The 21,886-nt window shown below is 36.8% G+C and overlaps 1 protein-coding gene across 1 annotated transcript; it reads left to right on the top strand.

Annotated features, from left to right (window-relative positions):
* Nucleotides 1-314: 314 nt before the first annotated feature.
* tpp1.L (tripeptidyl peptidase I L homeolog) lies at nucleotides 315-21,488 on the top strand. The gene is given in 13 exon segments (NM_001091086.1): nucleotides 315-534; nucleotides 1,756-1,836; nucleotides 2,042-2,181; nucleotides 3,549-3,699; nucleotides 4,022-4,143; nucleotides 4,269-4,447; nucleotides 4,960-5,158; nucleotides 5,591-5,779; nucleotides 8,953-9,025; nucleotides 15,265-15,385; nucleotides 16,633-16,791; nucleotides 16,929-17,063; nucleotides 19,750-21,488. Coding segments are annotated over 13 exon segments (1,701 nt in total). The 5' UTR covers nucleotides 315-520; the 3' UTR covers nucleotides 19,888-21,488.
* Nucleotides 21,489-21,886: the final 398 nt, after the last annotated feature.

Here is a 21,886-nt window from a genome sequence, read left to right as displayed (position 1 = left end):
CATATAATACACACATATAATATACACATATAATACACATATAATATACACATATAATATACACATATAATATAAATATAATATACATATAATATACACATAATACACATATAATATACATATAATATACACATATAATATACATATAATACACACACACACAGTAAATAACACACACATGTGCACAGACACAGTCACATGCTCCTATCAGCTGACTGTCACATGACTGAGGTTACACAGGGAGAGTCAGATGTAAAGGACACACTGAGACTCTGACACAAGGGGAGACAGAACAGGAGAGACATCTGGGGAGAGACAGGGGGAGAGTTGGAGTGAGAGAGACAGAGAGAGACAGACAGGGGGAGGGGAGTAAAGGTTTGGGAGAGACAGAGAGAGGGGAGACACACAGGGAGGGGAGAGACAGAGAGAGAGAGACGGGGGAGGGGAGAGACAGAGGAAGAGGAGTGAGAGCGACTGGAAGGAGTTTGTATACGAAGCAAAGAAGAAAGAAACAGAAGTCATGGTGGGACTGAGGTAAATGGACAATGAATGTTGTGCAGGGAAAGGGTTTGTTTTAGATCAGGGACAAATGTGTATTAATCACTCAGTCCTGGGACACATGTATCAATGTATAGAAATGTATTAGTGTGTATATATATATATATATGTATGTATGTATGTATGTATGTATGTATATATGTATATTTTTATTTGTATAGCGCTCCTCGAAGGCAAAGCACTGTACAGCAAAACAATAAATTAGTAGTAACAAACAAGGGGTCATTGGAATAAAAAGTAACAATAAGTGCATTATTAGAAATACAATTCACATAAATATAAAATATAATTACAATACAGATTAAGTGCTCAGTGTCAAGGAAACAAAAGGCTAGAGGAGCCTACCCCGTAGAGCTTACAGTCTAAATGGGAGGGTAACATACAGACACAATTCAGAGGGGTATATATAAGTGTGTATAAACGTATTGGTATGTGTATAAATGTATATAAACATGTAAGTGTAATGTTGGTGTGTGAGTATGAGTGTGAGTGCGAGTATGAGTGTGAGTGGCAGCTCAGTGATCCATTAGTTGTAATATAAGTGCAACTATTGTATCAATCCTAACAGCTGCCCATAAAGGAGGGCTTCACCTTCACATTAACTCATAGTATGTTATAGAATGGATAATCCTAAACAGCTTTTCAATTGGTCTTCATTATTTCTTTTTTTTATACTTTTTGAATTATTTGCCTTCTTCTTCTTCTGATTTTTCCAGCTTTCAAATAAGGGTCACTGACCCCATCTAAAAAACAAATGCTACAAATGTATTGTTATTGGTACTTTTTATTACTCGTTTTTCTATTTAGTCCTTCTCCTATTTATATTCTCTCTCTTATTCAAATCAGTGCATGGTTGCTAGGGTCATTTGGAGCCTAGCAACCAGATGACTGAAACTGCAAACCGGAGAGCTGCTGAATAAAAATCAAAATAACTCAAAAACCACAAATAATAAAAAATTGTCTCAGAATATCCACCTGTACATCATGCTAACAGTTAATTTAAAGGTAAATAACCCCTTTAATGAAACTGGGGGATTTTGCTCAGCAGGGACAAACACATGGATCAATTAATGGATCAGTAACAGGGTCGCTGACCCCTTTCCCACAGCTGCTTCACAAACACATAAGAAGGGGAGACATGAAACTTTACATTTTAATATGAGAATAGAAAATTAGGCTTTTGTTTTCTTGTGCCAGGCTACCTGTGCCCGTGCCGCTCATTCTGTGCCTTGTTGGCCTTGTCATGGGAACTTACCTTGAGCCAGACCAGACCTTAAGGTGAGTATCGTTGTGTATCTCACTGCCCATGAAGCTGTCTGTAAGGTGTACCTCCCCTCCCTCTGTCTGTCTGTCTGTCTCACATACTCACTCTTATCCTGCCTGTTGTTCTACTGAGCATTCTGATTGGCTGACTCTGCACCTCCATGTATATTACTAATGATTTCCGCATCTGCACAACTAATATTCACCCTTTCCTCTCCAGTATCCCAGAGGGCTGGATCCATGTTGGTCATGTGACCCCAACTGATGATGTCATCCTGACCTTTGCACTCAAGCAGCAGCACATCAGAGAACTGGAGCAGTTGGTGGGCCGAGTGTCGGACCCTGACTCCTCCCAGTATGGTGAGTTCTACATGGAGCCACACCTTTTCTTTTTTGTCATCTCTAATCCTATTGGTTAAGTCCCGTGGTCTGTGGGTTTTACCAGTGTTTTTTACCTTTTATTTTTTATCCTCAAGGCACCCAGAGGGACAACTCCCAGCAACTCCCTGCACAGCCAGTTTACATGAGACTCTTAAGTTCATGTTAAGCTCTTGCTGAATCAGTGGAGGAAGGGTATATTTGAACTAGAACTCTCTGGGCCCAGTGGTTCTTAAACAGTTAAAAAGAGCAACAGATTAAGGATGATGATGCCCATGTAATATTAGCAGAAGGCCACAACAACAAATGTAGAAATATCAGACTCACAGACTCAATAACTATTCTGGGATCCTGGAACCCCAGCAGGAGTGTGGGTTCTATTAACCTCTATGTTTGTAGTTAATTTGGCCGGATCAGTAGCACTTCCATTGTATTTTACTACATTTTTATTTAGCAATGGAGTCTTCCCACAACCTTTCCCCTTTAAGTTGAGTGGTGGGAAGAACTGAAGGACAGACTGGCTGATCATAATGAGAAGCTGCCGATCGGTTTCCATCAGTGGAACATTATTATTCTGCAGGGAAAAGTGGTTAAAAGTGAAAAGCTGGTGACAAGACTTTGTTCCTTCTTCTGATTAATTAACTCTGATGAGTTCATTAGTGGATATTTTTAAAGGGAATGTCAACCCAAAAATATTTTTTGCCTGATAAAAGAAAACCTAATTATAAGCAACTTTGTATTATGTATTCATTACAAATGTTCTCTGGTTTTTACGTTATTTGTATATGTATTGCTATTGAAAGCAATGTCTGTCCCTTTGTGTTCTCTGCACTACTGGTTCAGACTGTTGATATGAGGTGCAGAGGAACAGGCCAGACATAAGTGAGAAGTGCTGATATAAGTGTTGACAGGACAAGTTTTGGCAGTTGGAGTAGAAGTTGTAGTGGAGGTGCCAGAGATCTGCAGGTAGAGAAGGGGAGAGATGCAACATGTGCCGGTGAGTAGTACAATAGTGGTACAAGCTGGATGGAGACAGAGAGGAGAGACATGTCACAGAAGAGGATGGGGGATGGTAAAGCAAGTCCGTGTCACTTCTCAATACAAATACATTTACTGATGCATTTAGAAGACACACAGAGTGCAGTTATGGGCCTGGAGCTAGAGCTTTTGAATGAGCTCTGAGGGGTGCAATTGTGGGCCCCTAATTACTCTAGCACTTGCATCAGGGGCCCGTGTGTTTGGTTGAGACTCTACTTGAATAGTAGACTCCATTATAATCAAATAATTCCAGTTTTTAAAACCTATTTGGTACTAGTCACAGCAATTCTAATGTCCCACCAATGTCTCAGGTCAGTTCCTGTCGCTGGAAGAGCTCAGTGCCCTTGTTCAGCCATCAAGTGAAACTCTGGGCACAGTGAGGATGTGGTTGGAGAAATATGGAATCCAGGAGTGTGAGACCATCCAGACAAGGGACTTCCTGATGTGCCGCACCCAGGCCCGGTCAGTAATATCACTTTCCTGTTTGTTCTTTCCTTGGAATTCACCCGTTGTCAATCTCACCAAATAAAAAGCCACCACTAACACTGGCCCAATTTACCATGGGGTGCTGGGTCATTGTATTGCTGGAAATGCACTTTCCTATTCTCTGAAAGATCAATAAACCGTAGAGAAACCTTTGCACTTGGCTCAGTGGGATCATTTTCCCAATGTCTTCTCTGTTCCCTTTCTAATGTCTTGTTCTCCTTTATCCGAGCTCTAGTCCGGGCCCATTGTTCCCATCCATTAGTGTCATTGCCTGATATCTCTCTCTCCTTCTCTGCAGAATTGCACAACAATTGCTCCCGGGGTGCCAGTTCCATCGCTATATGAAGGATGGACAGACTGTAGTGAGGTCCACGTCTCCGTATAAGATTCCTGATGAGCTTTCGCTGCATATAGACTTTGGTAAGATTCACTTCCTGTTCATGAGGGAGATCGGAATGTATAAGGTGGGGGCGGAATTGCAAGTTGGGGAAACAAGATGACATACACAAAATGCCTGCAGACCATTACTATTTCTGCTCATACAGTGGGGGGGCTACATCGTTTTCCAACACAAAGACAAGTGTTGAGCCACAAGAGGGACACGCAGGGACAAGCACGAGCTGAATTTCATCTTGGGGTTACCCCGTCCATTCTACGTCAGAGGTACAACCTGTCGGCCAGTGATATTGGCTCCCAACCGAACAACAGCCAGGCATGTGCCCAGGTAAGTACCAAAGCTTGTGTTACCTCTCCTGTACCTTTGTGTCCTACGTCTTACTTGTGATCTAGATCTAGTCCTTGCATTTCACTTCAGCAATAAGCCCTCCTAAGAGTATTGCTGTCTCTCATCTAGGTGACCTATCCCAAAAAATACTTATAAACACACACACTCATGTATTCCAGATACATAAGCACCACCACCACTCCATGCCCTAGAGCAGTGATCCCTCCAATATAACATTAGCCTTCTTCCTCATAGTGACTCTTGTTTAGTTTTTTCTTTCTGTAACCACAGCTCCCTGCTGGAAATATTATGGATTCGTTTAATTTAGTATTGAGCTATTGTGCATTCCCTGGAGAGCTAAAGACAAGACATAGAGGGGTAGCAGTAAAGATGAAAGATAAGAGTGGGGTAGAAACCATTGCCTGGAGAACTAAAGACAATTCCAACTGTCTCAGTGAGCACAGGCCCTTACTGTCCCCTCTAATGAAATCTATTTTCTCTTCTCTCTTCAGTTCCTCGAGCAGTATTTCCTTCCTGCCGACCTCTCTGAGTTTATGCAGCTTTTTGGAAGGGGATTTCAGCACCATTCAGAGGTGGATCAAGTGGTTGGACAGCAGGGAGGTGGACGAGCTGGTCTGGAGGCAAGCCTGGATGTGGAGTATATTATGAGCACCGGGGCCAATATTTCCACATGGGTGTTCAGTAATCCTGGTAAGTGGTGTATAATGGGACACTAGAGAGTGTTAGTGAAAGACAGGGGGTAGCAGGATGTTTAGGTTCCTTGGCGGAGATGCAGAACTGTCTGATATAAATAGCCGCATAGTGGATAAGAAGAATTTTGAAAGGTTGCCAGTTCCTAGTGAGGCGCTATCCATTTGGTTCCTAGCGAGGCGCTATCCATTCGGTTCCTAGCGAGGCGCTATCTATTTGGTTCCTAGTGAGGCGCTATCCATCCGGTTCCTAGCGAGGCTCTATCCATTTGGTTCCTAGCGAGGCGCTATCCATTTTGTTCCTAGCGAGGCGCTATCCATTTGGTTCCTAGCGAGGCGCTATCCATCCGGTTCCTAGCGAGGCGCTATCCATTTTGTTTCTAGCGAGGCACAGGTTTAGTAGGGAAATTGAGAGAGTTTTGGGTTTCTACAGGTCGTCATGAGTCCCAGGAGCCATTTTTGCAGTGGATGATTCTCCTGAGTAACATGTCGTCTGTGCCCTGGGTCCACACTATCAGTTATGGGGATGATGAGGACAGTCTGTCCGTCGCCTTCATGCAAAGAATCAACGTGGAGTTCATGAAAGCAGCCAGCAGGGGTCTCACCATACTTTTTGCTTCGGGTGAGTTTAGGGTACAGGTTGGGGGCAATCTTTGTGGTTCTTAGAGTTAATACTAGAAATAAAAGTCCCATCAGAGCTTATATCGCAACCCACAAGTAACACCCACTTAACTTAGACCCTCAGTCTCAGTTGGGCCCTCGTATTAATGTGTGGAGGAAGGGAGAGGTGTTGTAAAACTGTATTTCTCAGCTACACAAAACAGGATATTTGGATGCCAGAAGTTCTTTATAGGAATAATACTGTATTAGGAGGTAGAGGTATACTGATTAAAGTTACATTCACACACTGACACCCCTCTAGTGATAGTCATACATACCTCCCAACATTTTGGAAGTAAAAAGAGGGACAAAACTTTTTTTCCGCACGTAGCGCAGCAATTTTTTTGACCACACCCCGTTCTGTGGCCACACCCCCTAATTACCATGCTCGGTTTACAAAATTTGGCAGGTTATGAAAGTTTGAAAATATTTCTCCTTATCTAAACTGTGTTTTTGTGTCTCAAAATTGTTACAAAGTATCTTATTTGCACCTGTTAGCTGTTCTGGGCTCTCTGCTAAAAGCCAATTAAGTGAGAAACTTTGTTTCTTTTTCTGGCTGTTCAGTGCAGAGAAAAGAGGGACTTTCCAGTACAAATGAGGGACTGCGGGTTGAGCTGTCAAAAGAGGGACTGTCCCTCTGAAAAAGGGACAGTTGGGAGGTATGAGTCATGGCAGGATCCCACTTCACTGTATGACACCCTTTAGTGAATCTGCACCACCTCCAGTAGAATCTCCAGGGAATCCTCTATCCCAGTGCTGTCCAACAGGCTCCGGGAGTTGTGCGACTCGATTTCTCTCCCTCTGTGCAGCTCCACCTCTAGGGTTGCCACCTGGCCAGTAAAAGTGATGGTTGAGCCCAATGTTATTAATAAGTAAAAAAAGATGAATATATAGGAAGGCCGGTATTTTTTTCCAGAAAAGGTGGAAACCCTATTCCCCTTCCTCCGGCTCTGGCCAAGGAAAGTGCTGAAAGTCTCCTCCCAATAGGACAGGGTTACTTAGGAGTTAATGGCACACTTGCCTCCTGGCTGGTCCGTCTCTTGCAGTTTCACCTTAAAGGTGGGTGTGGGGAAAAGGGCGTGGCTTAAAGTAGGCGTGGTTTATAACTTGCTTTCATTATTGGCTCTCCATCACAAAGGTCAGAAAAATACAGGCCTTTAAGTAACCGATTCCCTTTCCACCATGATCCCTGCAGCATCACATGATCCCACATTAACTGCAGCATCACATGATCTGTGCAGTAACAGCCGTATCACCCGGGAGAGACACTCCCAATCTATTCTCCTACATTGGAGCTCAGAGCTGCTCTTTTTATCCCAACCTGTCTGTCTTCTCTCTGTACTACACACCTCATGTATACACACAGCAGCAATATTATATTATTATTATTATACACACACCTCATGTATACACACAGCAGCAATATTATATTATTATTATTATACACACACCTCATGTATACACACAGCAGCAATATTATATTATTATTATTATACACACACCTCATGTATACACACAGCAGGAATATTATATTATTATTATTATACACACACCTCATGTATACACACAGCAGGAATATTATATTATTATTATTATACACACACCTCATGTATACACACAGCAGCAATATTATATTATTATTATTATACACACACCTCATGTATACACACAGCAGCAATATTATATTATTATTATTATACACACACCCCATGTATACACACAGCAGGAATATTATAATATTCCTGCTGTGTGTATACATGAGGTGTATAATAATAATAATAATATAATATTCCTGCTGTGTGTATACATGAGGTGTGTGTATAATAATAATAATAATAATAATAATAATAATAATAATATAATATTCCTGCTGTGTGTATACATGAGGTGTAAAATATTAATAATAATATATTATTATTATACAACTCATGTATACACACAGAAGGAATATTATATTATTATTATTATTATTATTATTATTATTATTATACACACACCTCATGTATACACACAGCAGGAATATGATATTATTATTATACACACACCTCATGTATACACACAGCAGCAATATTATATTATTATTATTATTATTATACACACACCTCATGTATACACACAGCAGCAATATTATATTATTATTATTATACACACACCTCATGTATACACACAGCAGCAATATTATATTATTATTATTATACACCTCATGTATACACACAGCAGCAATATTATATTATTATTATTATACACCTCATACACAGCAGGAATATTATATTATTATTATTATTATTATTATTATACACACACCTCATGTATACACACAGCAGCAATATTATATTATTATTATTATACACACACCTCATGTATACACACAGCAGCAATATTATATTATTATTATTATACACCTCATGTATACACACAGCAGCAATATTATATTATTATTATTATACACCTCATACACAGCAGGAATATTATATTATTATTATTATTATTATTATACACACACCTCATGTATACACACAGCAGCAATATTATATTATTATTATTATACACACCTCATGTATACACACAGCAGGAATATTATATTATTATTATACACCTCATGTATACACACAGCAGCAATATTGTATTACTATTATTATTATACACACACCCCATGTATACACACAGCAGGAATATTATAATATTGCTGCTGTGTGTATAAATGAGGTGTATAATAATAATAATAATAATATAATATTCCTGCTGTGTGTATACATGAGGTGTAAAATATTAATAATAATATATTATTATTATACAACTCATGTATACACACAGAAGGAATATTATATTATTATTATTATTATTATTATACACACACCTCATGTATACAAACAGCAGGAATATGATATTATTATTATACACACACCTCATGTATACACACAGCAGCAATATTATATTATTATTATTATTATTATACACACACCTCATGTATACACACAGCAGGAATATTATATTATTATTATTATACACCTCATGTATACATACAGCAGGAATATGATATTATTATTATTATACACACACCTCATGTATACACACAGCAGGAATATTATATTATTATTATTATTATACACTGTATTCTGATGGGTCACTTGGCAGGAGATGACGGTGCCGGATGCAGACATGTTGCTGAAGGAAAGAACACCTTCAGGCCAAGTTTCCCAGCTTCCAGGTAAGGACTGAATGGTGAGCTCTTATGGTTGCACCTCTGTGTAACATGTGACCGTATCTTTCTCATTGGATAAAGAAGGAATAAGTCCCTTGTGTTATTAGATTTTATTGTACAGTGCTACTATTTATGTTGGCACTAAATAAATAGTAATAAAACTAATAACCCCAAGTGCCCCTGCCTTCACCAGAACTGAGTAATAAATGTGATAGGGCTGTGTGGCCCACCTTTTACTCTCATTTATCCCATGGCTCCAGCGAGCACTATATTGCACCCCATTGGCTGCCCTTCCTGCTACTTCCCATAATCCCTTACTCTCTAATTCTCTGAACTTCCTGCTTCTGAGCTGCTCTCCTTCCCTATGGTCACACAGAAACCCCCCGGAGTAGAACTGACCCACACATGAAGCTCTGATTCTCTGTACTCCCTGTAGCAGCTGCTGTTTTTTCTATGGTCAGATATAAGTGGGTCCTGGAGAACTGGGTGATTTCATTCTACTCTGACTTCTGTGGGCAGTGGAAAGTAGTCTACATGAGTTCTGTCCATTCTGGGACCTTTGTACTTTTTCTATTTCATTACTGTCCCCTATATATTAATATATAGTGATCATATCCCCTTATATATTTTATATAGTGATCATATCCCCTTATATATTTATATACAGTGATCATATCCCCTTATATATTTATATATAGTGATCATATCCCCTATATATTTATATATAGTGATCATATCCCCTTATATATTTATATATAGTGATCATATCCCCCTTATATATTTATATATAGTGATCATATCCCCTTATATATTTATATATAGTGATCAATCCCCTTATATATTTATATATAGTGATCATATCCCTTATATATTTATATTATATATTTATATATAGTGATCATATCCCCTTATATATTTATATATAGTGATCATATCCCCCTTATATATTTTATATAGTGATCATATCCCCTTATATATTTATATATAGTGATCATATCCCCTTATATATTTTATATAGTGATCATATCCCCTTATATATTTATATATAGTGATCATATCCACTTCATATATTTATATATAGTGATCATATCCCCTTATATATTTATATATAGTGATCATATCCCTTTATATATTTATATATAGTGATCATATCCCTTTATATATTTATATATGGTGATTATATCCCCTTATATATTTATATATGGTGATTATATCCCCTTATATATTTATATATAGTGATCATATCCCCTTATATATTTATATATAGTGATCATATCCCTTATATATTTATATATGGTGATCATATCCCCTTATATATTTATATATGGTGATCATATCCCTTATATATTTATATATAGTGATCATATCCCCTTATATATTTATATATAGTGATCATATCCCCCCTTATTATTTATATATAGTGATCATATCCCCCTTATATATTTAGTGATCATATCTCCTTATATATTTATATATAGTTATCATATCCCCTTTATATATTATATATAGTGATCATATCCCCCTTATATATTTATATATAGTGATCATATCCCCTTATATATTTATATATAGTGATCATATCCCCCTTATTTATTTATATATAGTGATCATATCCCCTTATATATTTATATATAATGATCATATCCCCTTATATATTTATATATAATGATCATATCCCCCTTATATATTTATATATAGTGATCATATCCCCCTTATATATTTATATATAGTGATCATATCCCCTAATATATTTATATATAGTGATCATATCCCCTTATATATTTATATATGGTGATCATATCCCCTTATATATTTATATATGGTGATCATATCCCCTTATATATTTATATATAGTGATCATATCCCCTTATATATTTATATATAGTGATCAAATCCCCCCTTATATATTTATATATAGTGATCATATCCCCCTTATATATTTAGTGATCATATCTCCTTATATATTTATATATAGTTATCATATCCCCTTTATATATTATATATAGTGATCATATCCCCCTTATATATTTATATATAGTGATCATATCCCCTTATATATTTATATATAGTGATCATATCCCCCTTATTTATTTATATATAGTGATGATATCCCCCTTATATATTTATATAGTGATCATATCCCCTTATATATTTATATATAATGATCATATCCCCCTTATATATTTATATATAGTGATCATATCCCCCTTATATATTTATATATAGTGATCATATCCCCTAATATATTTATATATAGTGATCATATCCCCCTTAAATATTAATATATAGTGATCATATCCCCTTTATATATTTTATGGTGATCATATCCCCTTATATATTTATATATAGTGATCATATCCCCCTTATATATTATATATAGTGATCATATCCCCTTAAATATTTATATATAGTGATCATATCCCCTTATATATTTATATATAGTGATCATATCCCCTTATATATTTTTATATAGTGATCATATCCCCCTTATATATTTATATATAGTGATCATATCCCCTTATATATTTATATATAGTGATCATATCCCCTTATATATTTATATATGGTGATCATATCCCCTTATATATTTATAGTGATCATATTCCCTTATATATTATATATAGTGATCATATCCCCTTTATATATTTATATATAGTGATCATATCCCCTTATATATTTATATATAGTGATCATATCCCCCTTATATATTATATATAGTGATCATATCCCCTTATATATTTATATTTAGTGATCATATCCCGTAATATATTTATATATATAGTGATCATATCCCCTTATATATTTATATTTAGTGATCATATCCCCCTTATATATTTATATATAGTGATCATATCCCCTTATATATTTATATATAGTGATCATATCCCCTTATATATTTATATATAGTGATCATATCCCCTTATATATTTATATATAGTGATCATATCCCCTTATATATTTATATATAGTGATCATATCCCCTTATATATTTATATATAGTGATCATATCCCCATATATATTTTTATATAGTGATCATATCCCCTTATATATTTATATATGGTGATTATATCCCCTTATATATTTATATATAGTGATCATATCCCCCTTATATATTTATATATAGTGATCATATCCCCTTATATATTTATATATAGTGATCATATCCCCTTATATATTTATATATAGTGATCATATCCCCCTTATATATTTATATAGTGATCATATCCCCCTTATATATTTATATATAGTGATCATATCCCCTTATATATTTATATATAGTGATCATATCCCCCTTATATATTTATATATAGTGATCATATCCCCTTATATATTTATATATAGTGATCATATCCCCCTTATATATTTATATAGTTGATCATATCCCCCTTATATATTTATATATAGTGATCATATCCCCTTATATATTTATATATAGTGATCATATCCCCCTTATATATTTATATATAGTGATCATATCCCCTTATATATTATATATAGTGATCATATCCCCTTATATATTTTATATATAGTGATCATATCCTCTTATATATTTATATATAGTGATCATATCCTCTTATATATTTATATATAGTGATCATATCCTCTTATATATTTATATATAGTGATCATATCCCCTTATATGCCCCTTATATATTTATATATAGTGATCATATCCCCTTATATATTTATATATAGTGATCATATCCTCTTATATATTTATATATAGTGATCATATTCCCCTTATATATTTATATATAGTGATCATATCCCCCTTATATATTTATATATAGTGATCATATCCCCCTTATATATTTATATATAGTGATCATATCCTCTTATATATTTATATATAGTGATCATATCCCCCTTATATATTTATATATAGTGATCATCTCCTCTTATATATTTATATATAGTGATCATATCCCCTTATATATTTATATATAGTGATCATTTCCCCTTATATATTTATATATAGTGATCATATCCCCTTATATATTTATATATAGTGATCATATCCTCTTATATATTTATATATAGTGATCATATCCCCTTATATATTTATTTATAGTGATCATATCCCCTTATATATTTATATATGGTGATCATATCCCCTTATATATTTATAGTGATCATATTCCCTTATATATTTATATATAGTGATCATATCCCCTTTATATATTTATATATAGTGATCATATCCCCTTATATATTTATATATAGTGATCATATCCCCCTTATATATTTATATATAGTGATCATATCCCCTTATATATTTATATATAGTGATCATATCCCGTTATATATTTATATATAGTGATCATATCCCCTTATATATTTATATATAGTGATCATATCCCCTTATATATTTATATATATATATATAGTGATCATATCCCCTTATATATTTATATTTAGTGATCATATCCCCCCTTATATATTTATATATAGTGATCATATCCCCTTATATATTTATATATAGTGATCATATCCCGTTATATATTTATATATAGTGATCATATCCCCTTATATATTTATATATAGTGATCATATCCCCTTATATATTTATATATAGTGATCATATCCCCTTATATATTTATATATAGTGATCATATCCCATATATATTTTTATATAGTGATCATATCCCCTTTATATATTTATATATGGTGATTATATCCCCTTATATATTTATATATAGTGATCATATCCCCCTTATATATTTATATATAGTGATCATATCCCCTTATATATTTATATAGTGATCATATCCCCCTTATATATTTATATATAGTGATCATATCCCCCTTATATATTTATATAGTGATCATATCCCCCTTATATATTTATATATAGTGATCATATCCCCCTTATATATTTATATATAGTGATCATATCCCCCTTATATATTTATATATAGTGATCATATCCCCTTATATATTTATATATAGTGATCATATCCCCCTTATATATTTATATAGTGATCATATCCCCTTATATATTTATATATAGTGATCATATCCCCCTTATATATTTATATATAGTGATTATATCCCCTTATATATTTATATATAGTGATCATATCCCCTTATATATTTATATATAGTGATCATATCCCCTTAACAGTAACATAGTAACACAGTAACATAGTAACACAGTATTATATATATTTATATATAGTGATCATATCCCCTTATATATTTATTTATAGTGATCATATCCCCTTATATATTTATATATGGTGATCATATCCCCTTATATATTTATAGTGATCATATTCCCTTATATATTTATATATAGTGATCATATCCCCTTTATATATTTATATATAGTGATCATATCCCCTTATATATTTATATATAGTGATCATATCCCCCTTATATATTTATATATAGTGATCATATCCCCTTATATATTTATATATAGTGATCATATCCCGTTATATATTTATATATAGTGATCATATCCCCTTATATATTTATATATAGTGATCATATCCCCTTATATATTTATATATATATATATATAGTGATCATATCCCCTTATATATTTATATTTAGTGATCATATCCCCCTTATATATTTATATATAGTGATCATATCCCCTTATATATTTATATATAGTGATCATATCCCGTTATATATTTATATATAGTGATCATATCCTCTTATATATTTATATATAGTGATCATATCCCCCCTTATATATTTATATATAGTGATCATATCCCCCTTATATATTTATATATAGTGATCATATCCTCTTATATATTTATATATAGTGATCATATCCCCCTTATATATTTATATATAGTGATCATATCCTCTTATATATTTATATATAGTGATCATATCCCCTTATATATTTATATATAGTGATCATATCCCCTTATATATTTATATATATATATTTATATATAGTGATCATATCCCCTTATATATTTATATATAGTGATCATATCCTCTTATATATTTATATATAGTGATCATATCCCCCTTATATATTTATATATAGTGATCATATCCCCCTTATATATTTATATATAGTGATCATATCCCCCTTATATATTTATATATAGTGATCATATCCCCCTTATATATTTATATATAGTGATCATATCCTCTTATATATTTATATATAGTGATCATATCCCCCTTATATATTTATATATAGTGATCATATCCTCTTATATATTTATATATAGTGATCATATCCCCCTTATATATTTATGATGTTTGTTTTCAGCCCATACGTCACTACTGTGGGGGGAACCTCATTTAAGAACCCTTTCCAGGTAACACGTGAGGTCACAGACTATATCAGTGGTGGGGGATTCAGCAATGTCTTCTCCATGCCAGATTATCAGGTGAGTCTCCATTGTTATATGTGCCACTTCTATTTGCCCAACTTGAGTGTCTCTAACTAACAAGAGATACAGGGAAGCCTCTCCTCATTAGGAGCTCAGCAACTGCCCAATGGAGCTGCCGCCTGATATTCCCCATAACTGCCCAGTCGTGTTCACATTCAACATTTCCAACCACCTGGAAGGTGGCAAATAACAGCCCCACTGGGTCCAGCTGTCAATTCAGTGTCCTGGGGTGAATATTCCAACCACCTCCTGAAATGAAAATCAGATCCATTACTGGATCACTTAATAATAATAATAATTGTTAAACAAATTATGTGTATACTGTATGTCCTCATAAGAAAGATATTCATAGTAACACAGTAACATAATAACATAGTAACACAGTAACATAGTAACACAGTAACATAGTAACACAGTAACATAGTAACATAATAACATAGTAACACAGTAACACAGTAACATAGTAACATAGTAACACAGTAACATAGTAACACAGTAACACAGTAACATAGTAACACAGTAACATAATAACATAGTAACATAGTAACACAGTAACATAGTAACACAGTAACATAGTAACACAGTAACATAGTAACACAGTAACATAGTAACACAGTAACACAGTAACACAGTAACACAGTAACACAATAACATAGTAACACAGTAACACAGTAACACAGTAACACAGTAACACAATAACACAGTAACACAGTAACACAGTAACACAGTAACACAGTAACACAGTAACACAGTAACACAGTAACACAGTAACACAGTAACACAGTAACACAGTAACACAGTAACACAGTAACACAGTAACACAGTAACACAGTAACACAGTAACACAGTAACACAGTAACACAGTAACACAGTAACACAGTAACATAATAACATAACACAGTAACATAGTAACACAGTAACACAGTAACATAGTAACACAGTAACATAGTAACACAGTAACACAGTAACACAGTAACATAGTAACACAGTAACACAGTAACACAGTAACACAGTAACATAGTAAGTGAGGTTGAAAAAAGACACATGTCCATCAAGTCCAACCTTAAGTCTATATATAACCTGTCTAACTGTCAGTTGATCCAGAGGAAGGTGAAAAACCCCATCTGAAGTCTCTCCAATTTGCCTCAGAGGGGGAAACACATATTGAATCCCATAACCTGACTGCCCTTACAGTAAAGAACCCCTTCCTATGCTGATGGTGAAATCTCCTTTCCTTCCCACAGGCTTCTGCTGTGTCCCAATACCTAAAGAACGCCCCAAAACTACCACCCTCGACATACTATAATGGCAGTGGTCGTGCCTATCCTGATGTGGCAGCTCTGTCTGACAACTACTGGGTGGTGACAAACCGTGTGCCCATTCCATGGGTATCAGGAACGTCAGTAAGTGCCAGTGTGAAATGGGCAGAGAGATGTGGCTCCCCCATACAAGTCCAGCCTGTGTCTATTTCTCTCCTGCTGCCACCCCCACTTAGACCGCAGGTATCCCCTAAATGTGTGCCGTGTTCTCTCCATTCCAGGCCTCCACGCCAGTCTTTGGTGGGATACTGTCTCTGATCAATGACCGGCGCCTACAGAAAGGCCTCTCACCTTTGGGATTTCTCAATCCAGCGCTTTACCGACTGCAAGTGAATGGGAGCCAAGCCTTGTATGATGTGAGTCACCTGTTCTGTCTCTCCCCCGTCCCCCTATTTTGCCCTTTCTCTCTCAAAATCTATCTAATATAGTTATATATATAACTGCTTTCTGGCAGGCTGTTGTTTCTCCTACTCAATGTAACTGAATGTGTCTCAGTGGGACCTGGATTTTACTATTGAGTGTTGTTCTTAGATCTACCAGGCAGCTGTTATCTTGTGTTAGGGAGCTGTTATCTGGTTACCTTCCCATTGTTCTGTTGTTTGGCTGCTGGGGGGAAAGGGAGGGGGTGATATCACTCCAACTTGCAGTACAGCAGTAAAGAGTGATTGAAGTTTATCAGAGCACAAGTCACATGACTTGGGGCAGCTGGGAAATTGACAATATGTCTAGCCCCATGTCAGATTTCAAAATTGAATATAAAAAAAACTTCTTTTTTGAGAAATGGATTTCAGTGCAGAATTCTGCTGCAGCAAAACTATTAACTGATGTGTTTTGGGAAAAAAAAACATATTTAAAGACATTGACGCTTTTCCCAGGAATAAGATGCCAGAGGGAAGGAGCAGTGAATAATTGGCAATGGGAGTGAGGAGTGAGGTGATGAGAGTTGCAGGGGTAGTGAGTGTTGGGACCTTTGCTTAACCGGCAGGAGCAAGTGATGTATAATTTGTACACTGTATTGAAAACATGTTTTTTTCTAAGCATTACATTATAATAGTGCTGCTTCAGTAGAATCCTGCTTAAATCCTGCTCAAAAGACATTTGTGTATATTGAACTTAGAAATGTGGCATGGGACTAGACATGATGTCCATTTCCCAGGTGTCCCCCAGTCATGTGATTTGTGTCATTCTTTGCTGCTGCACTGCAAATATTACCCTCCCCCCAGCAGCCCATGAGTAGCCCAGTGGTCAGCTAAACAGATAGTAACGCCCTGACACCTCTGATGAAGGATTTGTATTGGTTAAAGTCTCCCTAGCAACACGTGAGAATAGCACCATGACTTACTGTAGGATTCTGGGTAAAATACAAAGAGAAGGGGAGAAACAGTAGCTGCCTCAAAGCAGTTCCATCCTGAAGTGTTGGCTCCTTCTCAAAGCTCAGGGTGAGGTACAATGAGATGCCTCCTCTACACCAATATTACAGCCAAAAAACTAGGGATCTACCAAATCCACTTTTTTGAATACGGCCGAACCCCCGAATCCTTTGCAAAAGATTTGACCGAATACCGAAACGAAGCCAAACCCTAATTTGCATATGCAAATTAGGGGTGGGAAGGGGAAAACATTTACTTCCTTGTTTTGTGACAAAAAGTCACGTGATTTCCCTCCCCGCCCTAATTTACATATGCAAATTAGGATTCTGATTCAGACAGGCAGAAGGATTCAGCCGAATCCAAATCCTGCTGAAAAAGGCCGAATCCTGAACCAAATCCTGGATTCGGTGCATCCCTATAAAAAATACATTTGTTGGTTCTAGAATAACATTTTAAATGGTAGAGTGAATTATTTGCAGTGTAAACAGTGTCATTTAGAAATAAAAATTAAACCATAAAAATCACAACACAATCCCTTTACGTAGAGCAGACAGCAAGTGCAGTGAGTACAGGAAGTGCAGTGAGTACAGGAAGTGCAGTGAGTACAGGAAGTGCAGTGAGTACAGGAAGTGCAGCGAGTACAGGAAGTGCAGTAAGTGTAGTGAGTGCAGCAAGTACAGGAAGTGCAGCGAGTACAGGAAGTGCAGTGAGTACAGGAAGTGCAGCGAGTACAGGAAGTGCAGTAAGTGTAGTGAGTGCAGCAAGTACAGGAAGTGCAGCGAGTACAGGAAGTGCAGTGAGTACAGGAAGTGCAGCGAGTACAGGAAGTGCAGTAAGTGTAGTGAGTGCAGCGAGTACAGGAAGTGCAGCGAGTACAGGAAGTGCAGTAAGTGTAGTGAGTGCAGCAAGTACAGGAAGTGCAGCGAGTACAGGAAGTGCAGCGAGTGAGCGGGTGCAGTAAGTACAGGAAGTGCAGCGAGTGTAGTGAGTGCAGCGAGTACAGGAGTGCAGTAAGTGTAGTGAGTGCAGCGAGTACAGGAGTGCAGTAAATGTAGTGAGTGCAGCGAGTACATGAAGTGCAGCAAGTACAGGAAGTGCAGCGAGTGAGCGGGTGCAGTAAGTACAGGAAGTGCAGCGAGTGAGCGGGTGCAGTAAGTACAGGAAATGCAGCGAGTACAGGAGTGCAGTAAGTGTAGTGAGTGCAGCAAGTACAAGAAGTGCAGTAAGTGTAGTGAGTGCAGTAAGTGTAGTGAGTGCAGCGAGTACAAGAAGTGCAGCAAGTACAGGAAGTGCAGTAAGTGTAGTGAGTGCAGGAAGTGCAGCGAGTGAGCGGGTGCAATGAGTCCAGTAAATACAGGAAGTGCAGCGAGTACAGGAAGTGCAGCGAGTGAGCGGGTGAGTACAGGAAGTACAGGAAGTGCTCTCCCACACTTTCAAACTAACAGGAATAAGTGGGGTGTAAATCCAAAATTCCAAAAATAATCTGAGCTAGAAATATGTAGAAGGTAATGAGATCTGGTCTCACTATATTAGTAAAGTTATGGAGACCAAGAGACGGTGAAAAGAGTAGCAGAGTTACTTATAGAAATGTATAAATATTTATTAGGAGAGGCCCCGCCCCACGCGTTTCATTGCGTCACTTCCTCACTCCTCCTCTTTCTCCCCCGTGTAGGTGACGGAGGGCTGTCACTTGTCCTGTATCGATGACCTTGTGTTGGGACAGGGATTCTGTGCCTCCCCCAGTTGGGACCCTGTGACTGGTTGGGGGACCCCGAATTTCCCGGAACTGCTCCGAGCCCTTCTCTTTTGATATCCAGGAATTGCTCTGTGTGTGTGAGGGGGGGGGGGGTGCTTTTATTTCAGATTCACTTCTTTCTTTCATTGAGTTTTAAGCTCTTTTCATTGGCCGTTGTGCTGCACAGACTTGTGGGATTGGCCTAGAGGGGCCCCAGTCTGAAGCTGTCAGACAATTCTATTGGTTCCCCACAGGAGCAGCTGATGGGAATGTCCATCTCACCTGACACATAGAGGCGGGGCTAGATATGATTGACAGCTCACATTTCTAATTACAGGGGTTTCATAAAAACAAGAATTGGGGGTTTCATTTTCTAAGGGATTTTATGATAGAGCTTTTATATGTGGGTGACCGGTCCCCTTTAACTTCTCAGAAGCTTTTCCTCTTTCTCCATCTGATGAATTTCTTCTGTTCCTAATGACCCCCCAATTCCACCTGAACAATTCGGGTAATTCCCAACCTGGACCCCAGGGGAACATTCAGACTCAGATCAGCTGCACATTTCACTCCGGTCTGATCAGAACATCAGTGACACATTACGTCCCCCACTAGATTCCAATGTCACAGCTTAATCACATGACTATCTGATAATTACACTTAACGGAGAAGGAAAGCTACGGAGGCAGTTTATTGCCAACAGATTAGCTGCAATAGTACAGGCTATAAGACTATATTTATTCTGTAGAATGCTTTACCATACCTGAGTAATAAGCTCTAGAAGTTATATCTGTTTAGGATAGCAGCTGCCGTATTAGCTTGGTGTGACATCACTTCCTGTCTGAGTCTCTCCCTGCTCACTCATAGCTCTGGGCTCAGATTACAGCAGGGAGGGGAGGAGGGAGAGAGGAGCAAACTGAGCATGCTCAAGCCCTAGCCCTGGAGGTTTAAGCTGAAAACAGTTAGTCTGATACAGAAGCCCATGAGTACACAATAGAAGGAAAGAAATGTGATGTTTGACAGAGGACTCAGAGCAGCATTACTTTGAGGGGTTACTGGTGTATTTATATAGACCTTTCTGATAGTTACTTACTTTTAGCCTTTCCTTCTCCTTTAATTGGACTTTGATACATCTCTACCTGATCTCCTTTCTAATATATATTATATGTATCATATGTCTACATTATATGTGTCTATATATAATGTATCTGATCTGTACAAATGTTCCCTGGTACTTTCCTAATGCCTTTTATGAAATGTTGATCAACGGCAGCGATGAGCTTAACCCTTTATCCGCTAGTGCGATGAGCTTAACCCTTTATCCGCTACTGCAAGAGACTTGACCTGACTTTGAGGCCTAGTAAGTTTTCTGACCTTCACACCTCAGACGTGTGTTGCTCAGATTATTGGATGATTTTCTTGTAAATGTTGTGAGCAGAATGTGAATCTCAGGGAGTGCAGCGTAGGAGGAGCCTAGAGTAGGAGGAGCCTGAGGGAGGAGCTGGGCCGTCCAATGCGCACACACATTTGGCACTAGGCATGACAGTCAGTGAAGGAGTTGGGCCGGTGGTAGTCACATGGCTGTTCAGTATAAGTTAACGCAGGTGCATAAGTCACTCCATGCCTATTGCCATAGCAACATGAGCTCAGATGTTTAATAAAAATAATTCTAAAATAAAGATTTGTCAATTCTGTTCTCGATTTGATCGTGGTCTCACGATGAGGATCTGATGTTTTATAAATCTCAACATCTATGGGCAGTTTTAGTGTGAGAAATAAAGGAGCCAGTGAAATCCCTCGGCAGATCTACTGAAGGACAGAGGTGGAACGGAGACGCCCCTCTGTGACTCACGTGTGACACTAACCCCTCCCCATCTAATACATTTGCCCATGACAAGCCCCGCCCCCCCATATCTTTAGACACAATTAGAAGAAATACAAGTGCAAGAAGTAAGTGCAGGGATTATCATTCAGTGGGATGTTCACTCCCATGATGCCCCCCGTTCCCACCCCCGGGGGGTCTGGCAGTCTCACAAATATTCTATTCCCCAGAACTAGAACCTTTACACGCGCTTGT

The sequence above is a fragment of the Xenopus laevis genome, chromosome 2L (genome assembly GCF_017654675.1).
Source record: "Xenopus laevis strain J_2021 chromosome 2L, Xenopus_laevis_v10.1, whole genome shotgun sequence".
Classification (NCBI taxonomy): Eukaryota; Metazoa; Chordata; class Amphibia; order Anura; family Pipidae; genus Xenopus; species Xenopus laevis.
This window is presented reverse-complemented; position numbering and strand designations above follow the sequence as displayed.